The sequence below is a fragment of the Tursiops truncatus genome, chromosome 1 (genome assembly GCF_011762595.2).
Source record: "Tursiops truncatus isolate mTurTru1 chromosome 1, mTurTru1.mat.Y, whole genome shotgun sequence".
NCBI lineage: Eukaryota > Metazoa > Chordata > Mammalia > Artiodactyla > Delphinidae > Tursiops > Tursiops truncatus.
In genome coordinates this window covers 36,442,959-36,464,854 of record NC_047034.1, presented here as the reverse complement: position 1 = coordinate 36,464,854, position 21,896 = coordinate 36,442,959, and the positions used below count along the sequence as shown (strand labels likewise).

Below are 21,896 nucleotides of genomic sequence, written 5' to 3'. Positions count from 1 at the left end.
CATTGCCAGAGGCCACTGGGCAATGTCTTCCTGGAGAGGGAGAATATGGGCAGGGGGTGGAACTGTCAAGAGGTGGTCATTTGACCTCTGGTGGAGAAGCAGCCTCTAGAAGAAGAACTAAGGAGCACCACTCTCCTCCTCACTTCCTCCCTCTCTCATGGTCCTTCCCACAACGCCTCCACACCAGACTTTATTTTTTCTGTTTTGTTTCCCAAAGCGATATGGTCTTCATGCAAGGCTTGGTAATGAAGTGAGATAAAAAGCCAGAGCGAGTGTTTAGAGCGTTGCTGGGAGGGCTTGAGCCACCTCCTGGAAAGGCCACTCAATCGGCGCTGGGAAGCTGAGGCTGCCGATAACAGATCACCTTGGGCACGGACAGTGCAAGAGGAGCTGGGGGGCAGATGAAACCCAGAGGTGGGGGGTCCAGGCTGGGGACAGGGACGCGTGGAGCATCTTTTATCCTGTGTCTCAGGAGATAAAATCCACAATCTGCCACGTGGGGCTTGAAAATTAATTTCTAAATTGTAACACACACAGCAGATACAGGACAACTTGTGGGACGGGGATGATGATATCGAGGCCCGGGAGCTAAGAGATAGATTTCATATTCCCTGCTGACTCCATGTGCCCCTTAAATGAGGTACATCCTTGTGGGCAGCCCGCCTGGATGCAAGAGGCTATGGCCTGGCATGGAAGGCCTGTCCACCGCCTGGGCTTGGGGAGCAGGGAGGTATGAGCCAGGACAGACCAGACGGAGGCTCTCTGCTTGTTCCCCAGGACTGTCCCCAGCTGGTGCCCACGGAGGAGATCCTGATACCCGTCGGGGAAGTAAAACCAATCACCCTCAAGGCTCGAAACCTGCCCCAGCCTCAGTCCGGCCAGCGAGGCTATGAGTGCGTCCTCAACATACAGGGAGCCGTCCACCGGGTCCCTGCCCTGCGCTTCAACAGCTCCAGCGTCCAGTGCCAGAACAGCTCGGTAAGAGCACCAGGGCAGGGCTTTCTCTCACACCTGAGCCACGGCCTCAGCCTGACCTGCCCCGGCTTCCAGAACCCTCCGGGTCCACAGGCTGACCCACGTCTCCAGGGACAAAGGAGTCTCCTGGCATAAGCTGATAGCTTTGTGCCCTTTCTGAGTTGAAAGAATACTTCTTGGCCTTTGGTGAAACTTCAGCCAACGCCAGTCAACTTGACCCCAAACCCTGTCCGCATTCAGGGAGTGGATCCGCTGGAGGACAGGGCACCACGCGGGAGGAGAGCTGCAGAAGAGATCAGTGCAAGTGGAAGTAGAGTGGCATGAGGGGAGGGGGGAAGGGAGGAGGAGGAAGCCGTGAACTCCAAGAGCAGCAAGGGTTAAACCAATCCCGAATGCCAGACAGAAAGCACGAGGTGTTTAATTATACTACTAGCCCAGAGAAGATCTTTTCATCTGCTAACTCCCTGTCTCCCTGGGGGGTCAGCTGGGAGATGGGGGAGATGTGACAAAGGTGACAGAGGTGCTGAGGGAAGGTAATTCGCCCGGGAGAGATAAAGAGAATCTGGGCCTCTTATCAGGGAGCTGTCAGATTCCCGGTCATGGGCACTTGATGAAATTTGTAATCGGTAGAAGGCCGCCAAGCACCCGGGGAGGGTGGGAGATGAGAAAGCAATGGAGCACAACAAAGGGAGGAAGGTGGCAGGAAGGGCCGGAGTGACGGGCCCTGGGAGCTAAGTGGCCGGGCTGGGCAGTCCCCACAGAGGGGATTCCCACAGAGGCTCAGGGGCTGGGCCACCAGTGGGGCTGTTTCTGATGTGTCTGAGGGCTTGAGAGTCCTCGGTGGGATCAGCATGGGAGAAAGTCCACTCCCAGCTACAGCTTGGGGGCCTTAAATGGCAGAGCTGATCAGATCTGTGCCCAGAAAGCTCTGGGCACTTTCCCTAGTGAACTGTTGACCAAAGTAAAGCTCAGGTGCAGAAAGAAAGGGCCACCACAGGGCCTGGCCAACCAACCGAGGCACCGCTGTGTGTTACACACATGCTGTGCTCAGGGCTCTGGGATTTACAGAGCGGCATGTGGACTTTCTAAAGAGACTAGACTTCCATGTGAAAAGATGCAAAGCAGCTCCCAGGAAGTGCCTGGTTAAAGACAGAAACACCAGGGGACGGAGAGGTTGGGGAGGGCTGGGAGGAATGGCAGAGAAGACACCTGGGGAAGGTGAGTCTGAGCTAGACTAGGAGAGTAAAGGTGGTGAAGGGTGGAGGCTGTCGGGGGAGGGAAGAATTCTTAGGAGACGTGAACTGAACACATACAGAGAGGGGCTTGGGTGGGTGTGCTTGGAGACAGGTACTTCAAAGATTCTGGAGGAGAAGTGGAAGAGAAGGTTGGAGAACTAAGCTTGGATGGGATTATAGGGGGTATTGAATGCCAACTAAGGGGTTTAAGCTGGATCCTGTTGGCATTAGTGACCAGCAGTCGGGGGGAAGACACCATATGGTTAATGTGAACGGTGCACGGGGTTCCTGTTTCTCCCTCTGGTTCTCTCTCAGCCCAGAGGGAACCAGAGCCCCTGGTTTCTTTCCTGGTCCCCTGAGATAGCAGCAGCTTCCCCGCCCCCCCCCCCCCCCCCCCCCGTGATAGAAAGCCTCACGAGCGTGTACCTCTGCGCCTCTCCCCACAGTACCAGTACGACGGGATGGACATGAGCAACCTGGCCGTGGACTTTGCCGTGGTGTGGAACGGCAATTTCATCATTGACAACCCTCAGGACCTGAAAGGTAAGCAGCTACTTCCAGGTAGAGTTTTTTGTTTTTGTTTTTGTTTTTGTTTTTGCGGTACGCGGGCCTCTCACTGTTGTGGCCTCTCCCGTTGCGGAGCACAGGCTCCGGACGCGCAGGCTCAGTGGCCATGGCTCACGGGCCCAGTCGCTCCGCGGCACATGGGATCTTCCCGGACCGGGGCACGAACCCGCGTCCCCTGCATCGGCAGGCGGACTCTCAGCCACTGCGCCACCAGGGAAGCCCCCAGGTAGAGTTTTGATCTTTCCGTGACCCTGGGAAAAACTGGGGCTGGAAGGATCAGAGCCGGCCAGCTGCTGTGCCGTGAATAATACACTGCCTCTGTCAGCGTAATTCTTCAGAGGATCCTAAAGCAACATTTGGCGCCATCAAAGCAGTCCTGTTGGGAACCTGTTTTATTACAACCAGAGCATCCGCCGGGTGGCTGCCGGTTCATCACGTTTTCCTTCGGCTCCCGGAGACTTTGAAGTGTCTGTGGAACCCGACCAGGAGAGCAGCAGGCAGGAATGTCCTGCCAGTTTCCCTGGAAATGGAGATATTATTTCCAATCAGGTTCTGGTTCCCCTGTCCTTGGCCCCAGTCACTGCACAAGGGAGGTTTGAAAGGCGGCTCCCCTGGTCCTGAGGCGGACAGGAGGGACCAGCTTGCTGACTCGAGGGCACAGCTGTTCCAAGGAAGCTCAGGAAGGAGCTGGGCTGATGCAGGAGGGGGTGTTCCATGAGGCCACCTCATTCGTGTCCTACACACCCATGTGGAGGTCCTCCTGGGTGCAGGCAGGCTGCCCCCAGTGCAGCATTCCTCCCAGCTCTCAAGAATGACAAAAGTGACTCCAGTTTGATGAGCACTCTGGCTAGGCACTCACTAAGTGGTTTATTTGAGATTATTTTCCTAATCATCACAACAACTCTGAAGGGTATGTACCAGTATTATCCTCATTTTATAGATAAGGAAGCTGAGATGCAAAGAAGTTAAGAGATGTACCAAGACTGTTCACTTTGGCAACGTATACACTAAAATTGGAACGATGCAGAGGTCATGACCTCCGCACAAAGATGCTGCAAACTCACAAAGCATTCCATGTTTTTAAGACAAAGACTGTGCAGTATAACTTATATGTGGAACCTGAAAAAAAATGTCCAACTCACAGAACCAGGGTAGAAGAGTGGTTGCCAGGGGTTTGAGGGGGTTGGAGAAATAGGGAGAGGTTGGTAACAGCGTACAAACTTCCAGCTATAAGATGAATAAGGTCTGAGGATCTAATGTATAATATGGTGGCTCTAGTTGGTAACACTGTATTACATAATTGAAATTTGCTAAGAGAGTAGAACTTAAATGTTCTTAACACATATATATGTATATATATATATACGTATATAGACATACACACACACACATATAGATATGGGGGTGATGGATGTGTTAATTAACTAGATGGGAGGAATCTTTTCACTCTTCGTATGTATGTCAAATCATCACAGTATACACTTCAAATATTGTACAATTTTTTTGTCAGTTGCATCTCAATGAAGTTGAAAAAAGAAAAAAAATGAACCAAGAGTCAAATAGTAAGAGCCAGGATTTGAACCAAAACAGTCTAATTCTGGAGTTCACATGCTTAACCACATCACTGTCCTCCCTCCCAGTGGCTCCGGCTACTGTGGGATGTGAAACCTCCTTCCCGTAGAACCCTATCACCGCCCCCCACCATGAGCCACATTCCACCACATTTCAAGTAGCCAGGGTTGTCACAAGCCTGTCCTTCAGCCCGAGGGTCACCCCATGGGCACAAAAAGAGGGACTGAGGCCACAGGAGGACCTGAAAGTGCTTCAGCATCTCTTCCAGATGCTACGGTCCCTGTCCCGGATGCTGCCATGAAAATCAGTGCTACTTAGGCTGGGAGATTTTTTCTATTTCCCCTCGTACCCAGGCCAAATTTTCTCAGTGCTAAGAGATAGACATTTCCCCTGCTGAGGATCTGGGCTTAGTTCCCAGAGGTTGCCTTTGCACCTGGAGCTTAGAGAAAAAACAGCCACATCCGAGCTGTGGCATCGGAACCCTCCCTTGTGGCGCCTGACAACTTTTAAGCAGCTCCTTGAATGCACAGGCCATGGCGATCTCACATTCACCTCCCACCCAGATCCCAGCTGTTCCTGGAGATTAGGCACCATGTTGGGTGGAGGAGGCCACAGTGCTTAAGGACGCGGATTCTAGAATCCAACAAACTGGGATTCGAATTCTGGCTCTTTCACCAATAGCTATGTGAACTCAGGCTAATTACTGCTCCTCTCAATGTCCAAAGTTCATTATCTGGGAAATGGGGGAAAAGATGCCCACCTCTCAGGGTCACCATGAGGATCAAATGAGAAATTAGATGTGGACCATTTGCATATTAATAAATGCATCATGTGGATTTGTTCATTTTAAGATTCCCATTTCCTGCCCTCTACCATAAGAAGCCATAGGCATGAGGATGTTTCATTATAGCCCCTGCAGCTGAGACTGAGGAATGTTTGGCAGAGCAGAGGAGTAGAATGGGGACGCATGGAAGAATTAAAAAATACCTCTACCCTGGGGCATGTACCTGAGCTCCAGAGGCATGCCGCCCAGGCCTGAGAGCTTATGTCTGCTTGACCAGAAGAGTTGAAAAATGACTTTCTAAGTATTCTGCTTCTGAAGACTTCTACTTGGGACTCTGAATTCAAAACTCCAGCAGACAACCACCAAGCCTCAGACTCTCAAAACGGTTCTGCCGACTGGCCTGTCTAGGGCTTATAAGTGGGTAGGAGACAAAAGCAAAAGCATTTGCAGACTCCAAAAGTGACCCGTTAAGTAGCCAGTTTGCCCTCTCTGGGGATATCCGCTCCATCCACAGGGCCATGAACAGGATGGCATCAACCATCTTTCCTTATCAGCTCTGCCTCCACTCTGCCAGGCATGTGGCCTTTCTTGAAGCCCCAGCTGATGCCTCTCCCAGACCCACCCAGTCCCCTGTGTGCCTCTCTCCTCTCAGGACCTGCGTGCGAGCAGCACAGCGAGTTGGATCTGCAGAATCCCAGCTTGGGGCACTAACCTTAGTAAACTCCAAGAGTCATTACATCTCTCTTTGAGCTTCTTTTTTGCCTGAAATGGGGAAATCAGTCCTTACCTCTTTCAGCGAGGGCCGTATGTGGCAGAAAGAGAAGCAGCAGCGTAGAATGTAGTTTGAGTTCAAAGAAAAGATAATAAGCATGTACAGAACATCAGCTATGTTACAGGCACTGTGCTAAGCACTGAATATACAACATCTCATTCAAACCTCACAAAAAACAATGATTATCACCATGTTATAGAGTAGGTACTGAACGTTGAAAGAAGTTAAATTCTTTGTCACATTGCTAGGAAGTGGTGAAGCCACAATTAAAGCCCTGATCCAATTTAATCTAGAGCCAGAACTCTTAAATAATATTTTCTTGTAGTGCCTTTAAACGACTGCTAAGAGGCTCAATTTATTATTAATTCCCCATCAATTATTCTTGCAGGGATAATGATGATCATGGGTGTTATCCATGGATGGGGGGCGGTTTCTATCACGCCTGCAAGAAGGGAGTAAATTGTGAGGCGTCCTCTCCAACCCCATCTGTGACTGCCCCTCCTCTCTTTGCAGTCCACCTCTACAAGTGTGCAGCCCAGCGGGAGAGCTGTGGCCTCTGCCTCAAGGCCGACCGGAAGTTCGAGTGTGGCTGGTGCAGCGGTGAGCGCAGGTGCACCCTCCAGCAGCACTGTAGCAGCCCCTCCAGCCCCTGGCTTGACTGGTCCAGCCACAATGTTAAGTGCTCCAACCCCCAAATCACCGAGGTGAGTCCCCCAGTTTCCCAGAGTGGGATGGGATGGCTGGGAGCTGACCCCAGGGCAGTGGGAGTTGAGCCTTTATGGAAGAATTCTTGGCATAGAGTGAGTTTAATGTGAGGGTGTGTAAAGCCTCTCACGGGTGTCTCGATGGCCTGTGTCCAGGCGTAAATGCCAAGCGTATGGAAGTGTGTCCTCACGCCCGTGCACGAATGTGCGTGCCCGTCGGTGGGCACCGAGGAGGCACAGCCAGTGCAGCCTCCCTGCCAGGCTGGCTGAGCCAGGTGGGGACGAGAAATCAGCTGCATGGCGGGTGAACGTTTCAGAAAACAGGTTTAGCTTTTCTCAGCAGAAATGCGCTTTCAGGAGCTGCAGTTAGCTCAGAGTTGCAAAGCTGAAAACGGAGGAAGAAAGTGAAAGCAGGCACTGCATTAGCCACCGTGCCATTTCCCCGGGTTTACCCTGGGTCCCAATTTGTTTGTGCATTTTAATGGAAAGAAATAGGTAATTAGCTACCCTGGAAAAAATGATGTTTCCTGAATAGTCAATTGCAAAGGAAGATGAATAGGTAATGTGAATGAACATGCAGCTGCTTGGAGTTTGAATGGCCGGGGAGAGGAATAGTTGTATTTAACTTGGGTTGCAATATGTGCTCATCACTCTCTGCTGCTCCCTATTCACCGACTGTCACTTGTGCTTTGAAACTACTTGCATGTTCCTTATGGTGACTAGGAATATCGGCCAGGGCAAGTACCACTGTGATTTGCATGTTTAAGAAAGTAGGAGGGGGTAATTCCCTGGTGGTTCAGTGGTTAAGACTCGGGCTTTCACTGGTTCGATCCCTAGTCAGGGAACTAAGATCCCACAAGCCATGCAGTTTGGCCAAAAAATTATAAAAAAAAAAAAGCAGAAGGGGCTGCTCCTTTTCTACCTCTTCCCTGAGCAGAGGCACTGTCCCTTTCCCTGCCCTCAGACAGCTAGCTCCCTGAGCAGCTCAGGGCTCCATGCCTTCTCCCTGATTCTAGTGATTTCCAGCAACGGCTGCCTTGAGAACTTGCTCTGTTCTGTAATTCTTCTTGCTGCTGCCTCTGCACCTCTGGTACAGGGGAGCTTAGGCAAGGACTTGCTTCCATCAGCCCCTCTCACTTCCAACAACCGGCTGCTGCCCCAGCCCCATCTCCTCTCTGACTGGCAGGGGCCCCAGCCCAGCCAGGAGGCAGCCTTCTCCCTGAGAAACTTCTGCCTCCGCCACCCCTGCTCGCTGACCGAGGACTGACAGGCTGCTCTGTTCGCAGAGGACACCCAGGCTACACGATGCTAATTAACCCCCTGAGGTAGTTAGGCTGTAATTGATTTTCCCAGGGAACATAGCAGCAGGAGTTGGAGGCCCTGAGCAGTTGGGTCTCCTCTTGGTGTTTTTCAAGTAGAGGCTGTGGAGAAAGAAAGAGTATCTTGGGAGAGAGACAGACCCACACCGTGTCTCCAGACACTTGGGGGACAGCATTCTGGACAGCACATGTGAGCTGGAGGAGACAGGGCTGGAATGTTTTATTCACTTTCATCCTGCACCTCCCACCCCCAATCTATCCTCCTCTCCTTATAAAAGTCATTTTTCACTTTTTTAACTTTTCATGTTTGAAATAATTTCAGACTTATAAAAAGGTACAAAAATAGCACAAAGAACTTTCATATACCCTTCACCCAGATTCTCCAAAATTAACATCTTACATAACCACAGTACAATGATCAAAATCAGGAAATTAACAGTGATAGAATAAAGCCATCTAATATACATGTCTTATTCACATTTGCCAGTCGTCTCACTGATGTCCTTTTTCTGGTCCAGGCTCCAATCCAGGATCACATGTGGCATTCCATTGTCATGGCTGCGCAGTGCTATAATCCTCAGTCTTTGTCTTTCATGACCTTGATACTGTGGAAGAGCACGGGACCCTTACTTTGTAGAACGTCCCTCATCTGGGATTTGTCTGATGTTTCCTCACGATTAAATTCAGGTTATATAGTTTTGTCAAGGAACACCAGAAAAACTGTAGGGTGCATGTCCAAAGGACACAGGAGCCAACTTGATTTGGCCCTAGTGGCCAAATCTGGGGCAATGTAAGCAAGAAAATAAATTATAATACTAATGGACTATACTCAAGAGAATAATATAAGAATCTATGGTCCTTATTGATATAATAAATTAATAACTAATGTGGGAGAGAGGAAGCTCCTCTTTATACTAGAACTCCAACTCATAAGTGTAGAAGGACTTAGGGAAATAGAAAATCGCCATTTGGCAAAATTCACAGTAATAATTGTTTCAGGCAAGAATGGCCAATGAATGCTAAAATTAGCAAGTGAAAGTATGATGAGAAATAGGATATTTATATAGCCTCAAGCTATCTCCCCACAAGATATGTATTAATTACAACAAGAAAAATAGTTCAGTATACTTTCATATACCCTTTACAGTGAAGAAACCTGGTAGACAGTGGTTAAAGGGTTAAGGTTCCTTAACCGAGTGATCAAAGTTAACCACCAGTTACGGGAAGAATCAACTTCAGGCACCTCTCCGTGGGATGCGCTGAGAAGGAGACAACCTCATTTCTACGGCATTTGTTACCAAAAATGTATACTTTGTTAAAAGTAACTTTTAAGAAGAATCAACTCATTTTCTTTACCTCAGTTTTCTTGGTTAATTCCTTGATGTTGGCATAGATCTTATTTTTCTGGAATGGTGCTGTCCTGCCCGGGGACAGGGAATTCTACGAGCTCTGTGCCCTTTTATACATACCTCCCTCTTGTCTCTGGCCCTTCCTTATCTGCAAAATGTGTAGCCCCCTCAGTGCATGCCCACGTGCAAACAGAAGCCATTGACTACAAAGATCTTTCCTGAGGGAGAAGAGAAGGATTCTCTGATGGCCCATGACAGCTACTGGGAGCAGCAGAATGTCCAGTGCTGGAAACCAGTAGGGACTGGAATGGTGCTGTCCTGCCCAGGGGCAGGGAAATCAATGAGATGACCTCAAAGGAATTCTACTTTAGGAAAAGGAGTGAGCTCAAGCTCAGTTGGATGAACAGCTGTGTTCTTTCTTAACCCCTGCTAACCCAACTGTCTCCATAGCAACCAATTCCTCCCCTAGAGACCCATCTCTTATGGCAGCTCCATGTAGGACAAGTCTTACAGCAGATTGAATTTCCCAGTTTGCATCATCTTCAGGTTAGGACCCCCTCAGGATTCACCGTCTGCTGCTTCTCAGCCAGCCCTTGGTGTGATAATGACGCTGTCCCCTGTGGGAGGCATCCCAGGCTGCTCCCATTCCAGCTGTCATCCCGGGTGTCTGTGCACTTGTCACCTGTTCAACCCCCAGTACAGGAGACAACGTGCAGAGGTTTGGAAAGCCTGTGAGATGCCAGGAAGCCATGTTTCTGTCCTTCCCAGCATGTGCTTCAGGACCTGCTGCGACATCGAAGTGGGGGATGTTAGGAGCCATCCCCTAGAGAGAAAGGGAAAACCCAGAGAAAACATTTCCCAAGAAACTGTGAGTGGGCAGCATCCAGCAGAAAGGGGAAAGAGATCGAACATGTTCTTGGGAAAAGAAATTTAGAAAGGACCAAGGGGCTTTGGAGCTCGCGTGAAAGAGGTCTCCACTCAAAGTGAGTGTATTGGTCTGCTAGGGTTGCAGTTACAAAGCACCACGGGGGGCTTAAACAACAGAAACTTACTTTCTCACAGTTCTGAGGGCCAGAAGTCTAACATCCAGGTATCAGAGGGTTGTGAGGGCTGTGAGGAGAATCTGTTCCATACCTTTCTCTTGGCTTCTGGTGGTTTGGGGCGATCTTTGGCGTTCCTTGGCTTGTGGAAGCAACTCCCCAGTCTAAGCCTTCGTGTCCATATGGTGTTCTCCCTGTGTGCATGTCTGTCTCCAGTTAATTCTTTTTAAATAAGAATGCCAGTCATATTTGATTAGGGCCCACACTAATGACCTCATTTTAACTTGATTATCTCTCTAAGGAACCTATCTGCAAATAAGGTCATATTCTGAGGTAATGGGAGTTAGGGATTCAATATATGAATTTGTGGGGGATAAAATTCAACCCACAACAGAACATTCTGAGCAAAAGGAGGAGATGCCATGGTTCTAAGGAATTGATTCATCCATTAAACATTCATGTCATGAGTGACTGCTCTATGCCCTGCACTGTGCTAAGATTGGAAGTTATCACGTGGATAAATTAGTCCTGGGTGGGGAGGAAGGGGGATGCAACCAGCCTGTCCCTGAGCATTGGCCACCTGGAAGAGGCTGGAACTTGATTGCCCTGCAGGCGGCTCTGTTTCTTCCAAAGGGCCTCGGACAGAGATTTCTAATCTACACCCTTTGCAGCTGTCTTCTATTAGGAAAGAGAACTGTGACAGGGACCAAGGCCTCCACACCTGATAAGGACACCAACCTCAGGCCAAGGACATGAACAGACAAGCCGTATTCTTAGTTCTGGGAGCCTTAATAATAATAGCTTTTCTTTAACAAGACACTACTCTGTGCCAGAACCCATGTATTCCATATACCTACTCCTCCCTGCAATCCTGCAAGATGGCTATAAGAGCTGGGGAAACAGTGCTTAGGGGAGTAAGTCATTTGCCCAAAGTTGCACATCTGGTTGGTGACAAAACAAATTCAGAACCAGACCCTTCTGACTCCAGAATACGGACTTGCTCCACCACTTGATGCTACTTCTCTTGGTCAGATGGATGGAGAAGTACTCCCTGGCTATACACTTTCCCACCTCACCCCACCCCCAAAACATCTGTGCCCAGGATCTGAATCCCCTTGGAAGGTCTCAGGAGATGCCAGACAAACTGAGAACATGGGCTACTCTTTCAAGTCTGAAAATAACCGTCACCTATCTTCCTAAAGATAATTAAGTCCACACTTATTCCTATGAGTTGGGGAGAAACATGGAAGAGCATTTGGGGGCACTTTTGAGCTTAGGGCAATCAATTCTTGCCTGTCCAGGGGATGTGTTACTTTAATTACATGTGTTTCTTAAAGCTATCAGACTCGGTTTGGTTGGTTTCTGGGTGTGTCTATCAATGGGAGGATGGTTACAGTGAAAGTTACTCTCACAAGCATCTCAGCCTGATGGGAGAGCCCACAGGATGAGGCCCAGGTGGTTCATGCCTGCAGGTGAGAACGGAGATCAGGGTGCAGTAAAGGCAAAGCAGGCTTGGGATGCAAGGGACGAATCCCCAGTGTAGGGGTCCTCAGGGAGTGACCAGGAACCTACACCCTTTGGCTACCAAGAAACGCTCCTGTGTGTTTCTGACGTCCCCTAACACAATGCACAGTAAGAGCACACTGTTGCCAGGTCCTAGGAGTACTGGGACCTAGGACCACCTTGTAGCTTTTACTGTATAAATTTAACTTCAGTAACTTCCCCCACACCTCACTTGTCCATGTTTAGGGAATACTGATTCTGTTTAGCATTCTCTTAATTACATGTAACCGGGAAAGAAAACCAATTGTAGAAAACCGCCAACACTGCCCTCCAAAATCAAGCATAAATAATCGTTGATGCGATGGTAGTTTGAGATGATCCATTGCTCTTGCTTTCTCCTGCTCTCCGTTTGCCCAATTTTTTTTTTAATTTTTACTGGGGTAGAGTTGATTTACAACATTGTGTTAATTTCAGGTGTACAGCAATACATATATCCACTCTTTTTTTTAGATTCTTTTCCCATATAGGCCATTACAGAGTATTGAGGAGAGTTCCCTGTGCTATGCAGTAGGTCCTTATTAGTTATCTATTTTATATATAGTAGTGTGTATACCAAATATTTTAAAGTAGATTCTTTTCCTGGATTCTCTCAGATGCAAATGGATTTGTGAAACTGTTTGGAAAGCTGGAAGCTTACAGGTATTTATCCATAAGACTGCACTGAATCTCGGCGGGAAAAGCCGGGAGCCACCTGCCCAGGGCCAGAGCGACTCACTGCGAAATTCCCAACAAATAAATAAATAAGTCAGCCAGCTTTCCTGAGAAACAAGTCGGCCCTCTGATCTCCCGTTCATTTATTTGCAGGGCTCATTAATATAACATCACTGCAACAAACAGCTAACGGGGGATGGTGTCAGGATGAATAATGGAGTTACTCTGCTGAGATAACAATTAGGTTTTGAATGTGCTATCAGCTAAGACAGAGCCAGCAAGGATTCATGCCGGGTAGGAGAGCTGGTGTCGCCGATGCGGTAGATTCCTGCAGGGCTCGTCAACTGGGCTCTAGCCTGCCGTGAAGAGTGTGCACATACTTGCTCTCATGCACATGTGCTCGCACGCTCACACCCACACACACACCAAGTTGGAAAAGAATGTGACAGTTTGCCGTCTTGGATCCAGCATCCAGGTGCCTTTGGGAACCAGGCTGAGATCAAAATCTGCAGGCACAAAGTTGGCATCACTGCTCTAAAGTCAGGAAAACTCTAAGCAACAGGAAAGGAGTAACTGGATTAGTCAGGGGAGGATTAGCTGTCTACATACCCACAATTGTCCTCGCTGGCCTGTCCTGATTAGGGGGATGCTCAGGGCAGAACCCTCTCGATCCCAATCTCAGACACAGGAGCTTTTCAGACAAAGCGTGACCATCAGTTGGGGATACTTCACCCTGGGGCGACTACTCTGGGACCCCCCCTCCCTTGGCTGCTCTGGGAGGATCTGACGTCAGTCTCTCCCATCTCCTCTTAAGAGCACAGCCTAGGGTGCTGACAGCCTGCTGGAGACATGGCAAGAGCTGCACAGGCCCATCCGAGAGGCAGCCAAAACCGTGCTGGGCAACCTCCACACCCGGCACTTCCCCTCCGCAGGTCGGCTCTCTGCCCCTGCCCTGAGCCCCACCAAGAACAATACCCAGAGGCTCCACCCTCCTGGGATGCTTATAAAAATGAAGCCACTTTTCCTCTGGACCTCAACTGACCTGGCTTCTGTCCAAATTTCTTAATCATAAAATAGTAATGAGAAAAAATGATAGATAACGTTCACTGAATGCTTACCTGGCACCTAGCACTGCTAACTTAGCACCTCATGTATATTATCTCATTTAGACTTTACAACAACTTTTATGAGGTGGAAGCTATTATCATTAGTCCCACTTTACAGATGAGGAAACCAAGGCACTATGAAGTGTGATACCTTTTTTAATGTCACACTGCTAGTGAGTTTTAGAACTAGGAGTTAACCTTCAGCTACTTGACTCTAGAACTCCCATGTTTGACCCATATAGCATCCTTCATCTCTTTCCTGGGCTCTCTTAGACAAATAGAACTCTCAATCCACAGGGCTGGAGGAGGAAATGGCGCAGGCACCAAGCTCTTCATCAAGCCTTGCTGCAGAGATGGGGAGCAGGCCGTAATCCCCACCCCAAGCATCATTTGGGGAGACTGGGATGCACAGGGAGAGATGACCCAGTGGCAAGGCCAAGGGGCGTGTGGGCATTCACAGGGGCAGGGCCAGAGAGGAGGGAGGGTGGAAGCTGAGAAGTTCGGAGAGATGGTGGTCCCAGCAAAGCCGACTCCAGGGCTCCTTGGAAAGCAGCAAGCTTGACCTTAGCCATGGGAGCGGGGCTGCAGGACCTGCGCAGAGGGGCCCACAGGCAGGCTGGAGCATGAGTTCTCATGGCTGGTGATCTCGGGGCTGTCCCCGGCAGGATAGTAACTCAGGCATTGTGGTATGGAGGCTTGAGGCACCGGTTAGAAAGACCACTCACAGTGTGACGTTGAGCAAGTTACTAACCTCTCAGGGACACTATTCCCCATCTGTAAAATGAGAATACTACTATTCTCACTTTGTTTCTTGTGAGCCCTAAATGAGATAAAATATATAAGGCCCTTGGCACAATACCTGGCCCATGATAAGTACTTGATAAATGAAAAGAAAATGGTAGGCATCATTATCAGAATCTTCAGTAACCTGGAGCCAATGCCCGTTTCTGTCTTCTCTGCCATCACGTCTATCAGGCAGGAGATATAAGCAGAGGAAGACAGGGTCTCTAGGATGGGAGCCGGGCTTCATGAGGCTCCCACCATGAACGGGTTCTCCTTTGACCCCTTAAACATCTACCCTGTAGGAGGCCCCAACTCCATCTCTCCAAGGCTCTGCCTGAGTTCAGGAATGGCACTCCCCAGGCTGCCAAGCCCCTGGGCCTCCAGCGTCTCCCACTCTGCTCCCTGGTGCAGCCCTTCGGAGCTCCCCAGCTGTAATTAATCGCTGCATCTGCTCTCGCCCTTGGACGGCTTTGTGGCACAGTTCCCTCCGAACTGTTCAATTAGCGGCTGCAAGAATCAGGGCGAGTGCAGCATCACGGCGGCTGTTTTCCAGGTCAAGGCACCCACGGTGGAAAACAAACATGACACAGTCTGGCAGGAATACAGGTTTGGCTGGGATGCTCAGGCGTGCGTCAGGCTCAGTTGGGCTGTGCCGCTGACAGGTGAGGTCTGAGGAGATGGGGAAGCGGCTCCCCAAATCAGGGGCTCCAGGCGTCTTTGAGAGGACCCAGCAGGAGATAGGAGTCTCCTGGTTAGTCCCCTCCCGTCAGCACGTGCCAGCCTCATCCCACATCCTACTGGCCTATTCACCTGAGCTTAAGGCGACCAGATCAGGGACATGGCCTGGACTGGCACCAGCCACCTCTACCCGGGCGTGGTCTGTGACTGCTTCTGGGACAGGGCTTAGGGGCTGCTGGACTGAGCGCTCTGTGCTAATGTTACCCACATTTCCCTTCTGAATCCTGCGAATAGACAAACTTTTAATTCTACAACCGGTTAGAAAGCCAATACTCTTAAGGTAATAACAACTTAATGTCCCATTAAATGCAAATAAAGGGTTCATTAGAGAAGAGACAGTAGTAGAGTGTAAGGTGACTAAAATGGGGGAAGGAACTCCAGGTAGTGAAAAAAAGCACTTGGGAAAGATAAGGGCTTACCCTCCCTCTGGGATTTGCCCAGGGCCAGCCTGGTTGATGGCATGTGGGATGCGCTAAGTGAGATGGTTGGCTCAGACCTCGTTTGCTGCAAATCCACAGACCTTTGCTCAAGCCACAAGCCTGCTTGGGGTCCCTACACTCTCAAAGGATGCATGGATATCCAAGGGTCCAAAGAAAAGCATCTGAAATGATCAAAGGACCTGGAAAACAAGCGCTTCCAACAAAAGGCTAACAGAATTGCAGAAGCGCAGACCAGAGGCGACTTAATTGCTGTCTTCAGTATCTGAAAGAGGGTTGATGAGGAGGCAGCTGTTGAGTCCTCCATTCGATGAGGAATCACAGCAGAAACTGGCTTAAATTAAAATAAGAGAGATTGCAGGAAGAACTTAATGCTTCCGATGTGAAAATACTGCATCACTCCCAAGCGACACGTAGGCATCTCCATTCTTACCGTGGTCATTCAAGAACACAGTTTGTACTAGGATCCTCTTGAGACCAGCTTTTCCCAGGAATAGAGAACTGAAGATATTTCTTGACAGCTGCTGTGTCCCAGGCAGTGTGCTGTGTATCAGGTTACTAAGAGAAAGCAAGGTCCCTATCCCCATATAATTAGCGCCTTCTTGAGAAAAGACGCAATTACAGTCCGGTGGCTGTTGCTGTCTTGGGGTGTAGGCAAAGGGGCTACTAAATATTCCCTTGCAGGAAGGGTAAGCATTTGTCAGCGTCATGCTTGACCAGCAGAGGGAACCACAGGTCAAATGCACATGGGCGTTACCCACTATAGCCATGGGGACCCCCAGCTCCCCCTGGGAGCCTGCATAGTACATAAGAGAGGGGAACCGGAGGTCTGGGAGGGGGCAAGGGGGAGCACACAGAGAGAGTCAGCACAGAGCCTAGGGGAGACCCTCAGACACCCCCTGCACCCCAACTCAGCAGCTGCTTCTGGGCTCTTCTCTCCCTCGTCCCCTACTTCTGGCTCTCCCTTCTGAGGTCCACAGAGGAGAATGTAAATAGATTTCAGGTCCACAGTATGTGCTGAAAAACACGGGGCTGAAATTCGGCCATATCGAAAGATCTTCCCAGCTGACTTCACAGGTTTTCAGCTCCCTTCCCCCTCTCTCCACACCCCTACTACACACTCGCACACACCCCAAACTGTCACACCATTTGTTTGCATGGCCGACTCATTCAGAATTACTTTCCCGAAAGAATCCATTGAGTTCACTGGGAAATGCTGTGCCTTATCCCAGAATGGCTAATAGCTGGGGGCAAAGAAGTGGCAAGAAGGGAGGGAGGGAGGAATGAAGATGATTTTAGACACAGCCAGTGTCCTCCCAAATTTATTCTGGGTGAAAGGGTGATGTCTGGTTCAGAATATGCTTCTGTGCGGAGCCCAGAAGCCACCAACGCTGAGACCCTGCCCTGGGCATCACGGCCACTCCCCATCCAAGCTCAGGTTTTCTCCAGTCAACCCACGAGCGACTCTCTCTGCCGTGGACCCCACCATACACCATCTATGTTATGAGTTCCCTGGACCAGGTGTCCTCCTTCCAGATAAATAGGAAGATCCCCATCACCTCTAAGCTCCCTCCAACACCACCATCGCATGTTTTTGTGATCTAGGAAGGAACAGGTGCAGGGGGAACACAAGGAAGGAAACTGCCAATTATCAAGACCTACTTCCTACTTCGAAACCACCATCATATTAGGGACTTTCCAAATGTCTTCTTTCACCTTCACAACATCCCTGTGAGGCAAGCATTGTTATCTGTTTTCTGATAAGGACACTGAGACTGAAGGTCACCTAGCTCATAAGTATCAGAGCTGGAATTCAAATTCAAGTCTGTCTCACTCGAGAGCTTACTCTCTTCCTGCTACAGACACTGCCCAAGCATCAGAAGGTCTCCCTTCCACACCACAGAGCAGCCAGCAGCCCGAGGACCATCTAAAACTAGAAGCAGAGACGTGAGGATCTGGCTGTCATCCTGGCCGTATCTTGGTTTCCCCTCTGTCTGTGGGGGAACGTCTGTAACTGCAGCCTGCCCTTGCACCCCCATCTCTGCGGGAGGTTAGCTCTCCCCTCCCCTATGGCCCCCCAACTCCTTCCAGAGCTGAAAGGCCTTCCTGGGAGTTTTGCAAGCAGTAGTATGGGACTCCACTGACTTGCCTCCTTATAGACCCACGTGGAGAGGACAGACGTGGCCCCCAAGAAAACCAAGTTTTCTGGGTGCCATGCTGGGTGCCCTGCAATCTAACACTGCTTTGAAGAGAGAGCCTTGGAGGCTGTCTCCAGGGTAGAGCCCTGCCTGGTATGAAGCGGTATCTGAAGAATCCTATTCACTCCCTCTCTGGAGGATAAATTCTTTTCCTTCAAGCCTCCCTTCTAGAGCCTCTCCTCAATTCTTGGGGAGAAATGAGGAAAGCAGTGTGCCTTGGATTTTACCACCACACAGGCAGGGCTTTGGTAGACCCTGATGCTCATCCTCACAGTCACCTGGAAGCCCTCAGGTGGCACGGGGCGTGTCACACAGGACTCCTCCCTCTGTTCCTTTGCACGCTGAGCCCAGACCTCCACCTTGACTCTCTCTGATTTTTAAGCTGGGGGAGAACAAATGACACAGGCAAAGGCACAGATCTTTAAAGTGTGTTGTGTATATAGAAACTGCTGGGATCTGGGTAGCACATGGTGGATATAGTATAAGACGGCAGATGTGGCTGAAGAAGTAACAAACATCAGAATGTGGAGGACCAGGCCAGGAATTAGGGACAGTGGTCAGAGGCACTGAAGACCTTTAGAGCAAGTGACTAGTAATCAGAGCAGGTATGTGTTAATGAAGCCCACCTGGCCATGTGAAGAAGTCAGATCTCATGGAGGAAGACAAAGGCCCTTGCAGTTAGTGTGGGTGAGAGGTGATGCAGCCCTGCTTATCACCTACGCTGGAACCAGAGTGGGGCACAGATTCAAAAGACACCTGGGAGACTTCCCTCGTGGCACAGTGGATAAGAATCCGCCTGCCAATGCCGGGGCCACGGGTTCAATCCCATATGCTGTGGAGCAACTAAGCCCATGCGCTTCACCTACTGAGCCTGCGCTCTAACGCCCACGAGCCACAACTACTGAGCCCGCATGCCACAACTACTGAGCCCATGTGCCACAACTACTGAGCCCGCGTGCCACAACTGCTGAAGCCCACGCACCTAGAGCCCATGCTCCACAACAAGAGAAGCCACCACAATGAAAAGCCTGAGCACCGCAACGAAGAGTAGCCCCTGTTCACCACAACTAGAGAAAACCCACACACAGCAACAAAGACCCAATGCAACCAAAAAAAAAATTTAATTAATTAAATCTTTAAAAAAAAAAAAGACACCTGGGAGTAAGAACCAATGGTCCCTATATTTATTATACATGGTAAGAGAGGGAAAGGAAGCAGTCGAAGATGCTTGCAAGATTCCTGGCTGGGTGCACGGTGGTTCCATTAACCTTGAGAAAGGATCTGGGAGGATAATCAGGTTGGGGGTGGAAGGAGGGAAAATTAAGAGTTCGTTTCTAGACATGGTGAAATTTGAGGTGCCTGAGGGACATACGTGTGGAAGTCGAGATGTCCAGTAGCAATTAGATATATGGCTATGGAGCTCAAGAGAGAGGTCTGAGCCAGCGATATAGGTTTAGAAGGCATCAGTAATGGAGACCTTGGGAATCCTCTTGCAAATCAAGTGCTCACCACCTCATCTATGTTTTGGAAATCCAGAGTTTTATACATCAGTTTTGTCTTAAGCAAGAAAGAGGAAACTACATCCCATGTAAGCCCCAGGGCATGGGGGCTGCTGAGTGCTTTGACCCCCAAACTCCTTCACCACCTCCCCAGGTGCTCGTGGCACAGCACAGTGTGTGTGCTGTATGGGGAAGATCCCCGTGGACCCAGTATTACCCAGGCACTTTCCAGTGACCCATGAGGATGCTAATTCTCCCAGCTGTTAGCTGGACCCATCTCCTTGACATGTGTCTTCATGCCAAGATTATAATGCTTGCATATATTAATATTTTTGTAAGTCTTCCTTCTCTAAACAGTATAAGCTGGTTTATGTTTCTGGGCAGCTCTGTGCTAACAAATGAACCCTGCAGACCCCCAAGTGCCATGACTGTGTCTCTGCCACAGACCCTCGAATGTCAGAAGGGGACAGTGCAGAGACTTCCCAGCAGGAGGAGGCTGCCCCGTGGGCCTGCCAACCCCACTGAATATCCCCAGTACAATCCCCGCATGCTACCTGCAAGATGGAAATATTTTTAGACTTTCCAGAAAGATCTCATTTCAGATTTTCTTAAAGCTTGTAATTAACCGCAGTGAGCAAGAGCATGTATTTTTAAAAATAAAAATTTTTTAATTTTTATTTAAAATTTAAAATAAATTTTAATTTATTAAAATTAAATTTTAATTTTATGGAGGGGCTTCCCTCCATAAAGGAGGGAAGGGGCTTCCCTGGTGGCGCAGTGGTTGAGAGTCTGCCTGCCGATGCAGGGGACACGGGTTCGTGCCCCGGTCCAGGAAGATCCCACATGCCGCGGAGCGGCTGGGCCCGTGAGCCACGGCCGCTGAGCCTGTGCGTCCGGAGCCTGTGCTCCGCAATCGGAGAGGCCACAACAGTGAGAGGCCCGCGTACTGCAAAAAATAAAAATAAAAATAAATAAAATAAAAGTGGAAGAAAGAGAGCAAGCTGATCACCACAGTTCTGTCAGGGTTTTCAGTAGGTGGGTTCCTGGCATCCAGGTGGCTGGAGGAGGGGAGGGGGACCAGTGATGTTCATTCCAAGTGATCAGAGGAGAACCAGGTGCTTAGATTTGCTCAAAGCTACTTCCTTCCTCCTGAATCTCTCCTGCAGGGGCATGGAGGCCACCCCTTTCCTGTTCCTCATTACGAATATCCATCTCCCAGAGCCCAAGAGGCCTGGGGACCTGAGGAAGTGGCACCAGGGGAGAGTGTAACAGCCAAGATCTAGTGTCAGTTGTTTTTAGAACCCTCAGGGACAGAAAAGCTATGGGGCTACCGGTTCCTCATGCCAGCTCCTTTCTCTCCAAATTGTCCTGCCTCCCCCGACCCGCCAAGGCCCAGTGCACAAAGATGCCTCTGAGAACCTTGATTCATCTCATGAATCTTGTTTATTTTTATTCATCAGGTGGGATATTTTCTTCCCAGAGAAGGGAGTCAGAGCCACAGACAAGGTGACTTGGGTGAAATGGGCCCCCGGATAAGATAGTTCCCAGCCTGGGCCTGAAGGAGGGAAGGAGGCTGCACCATGTAAGGTCTGCAGAAGAGGGTGGGAGATCAGGAGGTATGAGTGGGAGTCTGACCTGGCTGTGCAGCCAATGCACAAGAGCCCAGGAGTCAGTGGGCAGTGAGGGAGGAGGCCTGTCCCGGGGCCTCATCCCCTCCATCATCTCTTCTGTGTCTGCTATCACCTGGGCATTCGTGGCCAAGTTGGCGGCCGCATTCATGGTGCTTACATTACTGGAAGAGAGCAATGCCCCTTTGCTGGAGACAGGAGCGGGGAAGAGTCTCCAGAGCCTTCGATAGCATTTTCGCCTGTACTCACCTCCAATCTCTGCCCAGAGGCCGTATCTGGAAGATTCTGGTGGACTCTTGGCCTTGAGCAGCCCTCCTTGCCTCTCTCCCTCCCTTCTTGCCCTTCTAATGGTGTAGTGAAAAGAGTCCTGGACTTTTTTAAAACCTTGTGTACATGTTGTATGATGATCTTAGAATAAGACACCCCGTATCTCCTTCCAGTTCTGAAATTCCATGCTCCTGCCTTCAGTTGGGTTCATGTCTAATTTCCTCCTGCTTTGGATAACTATGGACCTCGAAGTAGGAGCTTATTCCCCGGGATCTGTTGGATCCTGAAGAGCTGCATTTTTCCTGGAGCCTGATCCATTCCCAGACAGAAATGTATACCTTAGAGCTGCCTGATTCTGCAGTTCCTTTTCCTGTTGGGTCAAAACAAAATCAGGCAGTCGGCATTTGGTGACTGAATTAAGAAATGAATAAATAAACGATCCTTGCTGCTGGGAAGCCAGCAACATTTGGAAACTCAGAAAGCTATTTCTCTTTGGTACTAGCACGTGTCACAGGATTTTTTTTTTTTTTGCAGAACAATGTCAAATATACTTTCCATCTTTGGTCATCCCCCACAGCAGTCCCTAATCTGGAACTCCTCTGAGCTCCCACAGCTCTTCCTTCACCTTATCACTGTGTACCCTGCATCAGCATTATTTATGGCTCCCTTATCTCCTCCTCCTTGACCACTAAGTTCCTCGAGGGCAGAT

General features: G+C 49.6%; 1 protein-coding gene across 3 annotated transcripts in view; it reads left to right on the top strand.

Moving 5' to 3' along the window:
• PLXNA2 (plexin A2) overlaps nucleotides 1–21,896 on the top strand; it is a 221,460-nt gene that overhangs the window by 155,336 nt on the left and 44,228 nt on the right. For all 3 annotated transcript variants that reach the window (XM_033852877.2, XM_073802776.1, XM_033852874.2), the window contains 3 exons: nucleotides 778–978; nucleotides 2,657–2,753; nucleotides 6,419–6,609. In XM_033852877.2, coding sequence (XP_033708768.1) covers nucleotides 778–978; nucleotides 2,657–2,753; nucleotides 6,419–6,609 — 489 coding nt within the window. The remainder of the gene's footprint in view (nucleotides 1–777; nucleotides 979–2,656; nucleotides 2,754–6,418; nucleotides 6,610–21,896) is intronic.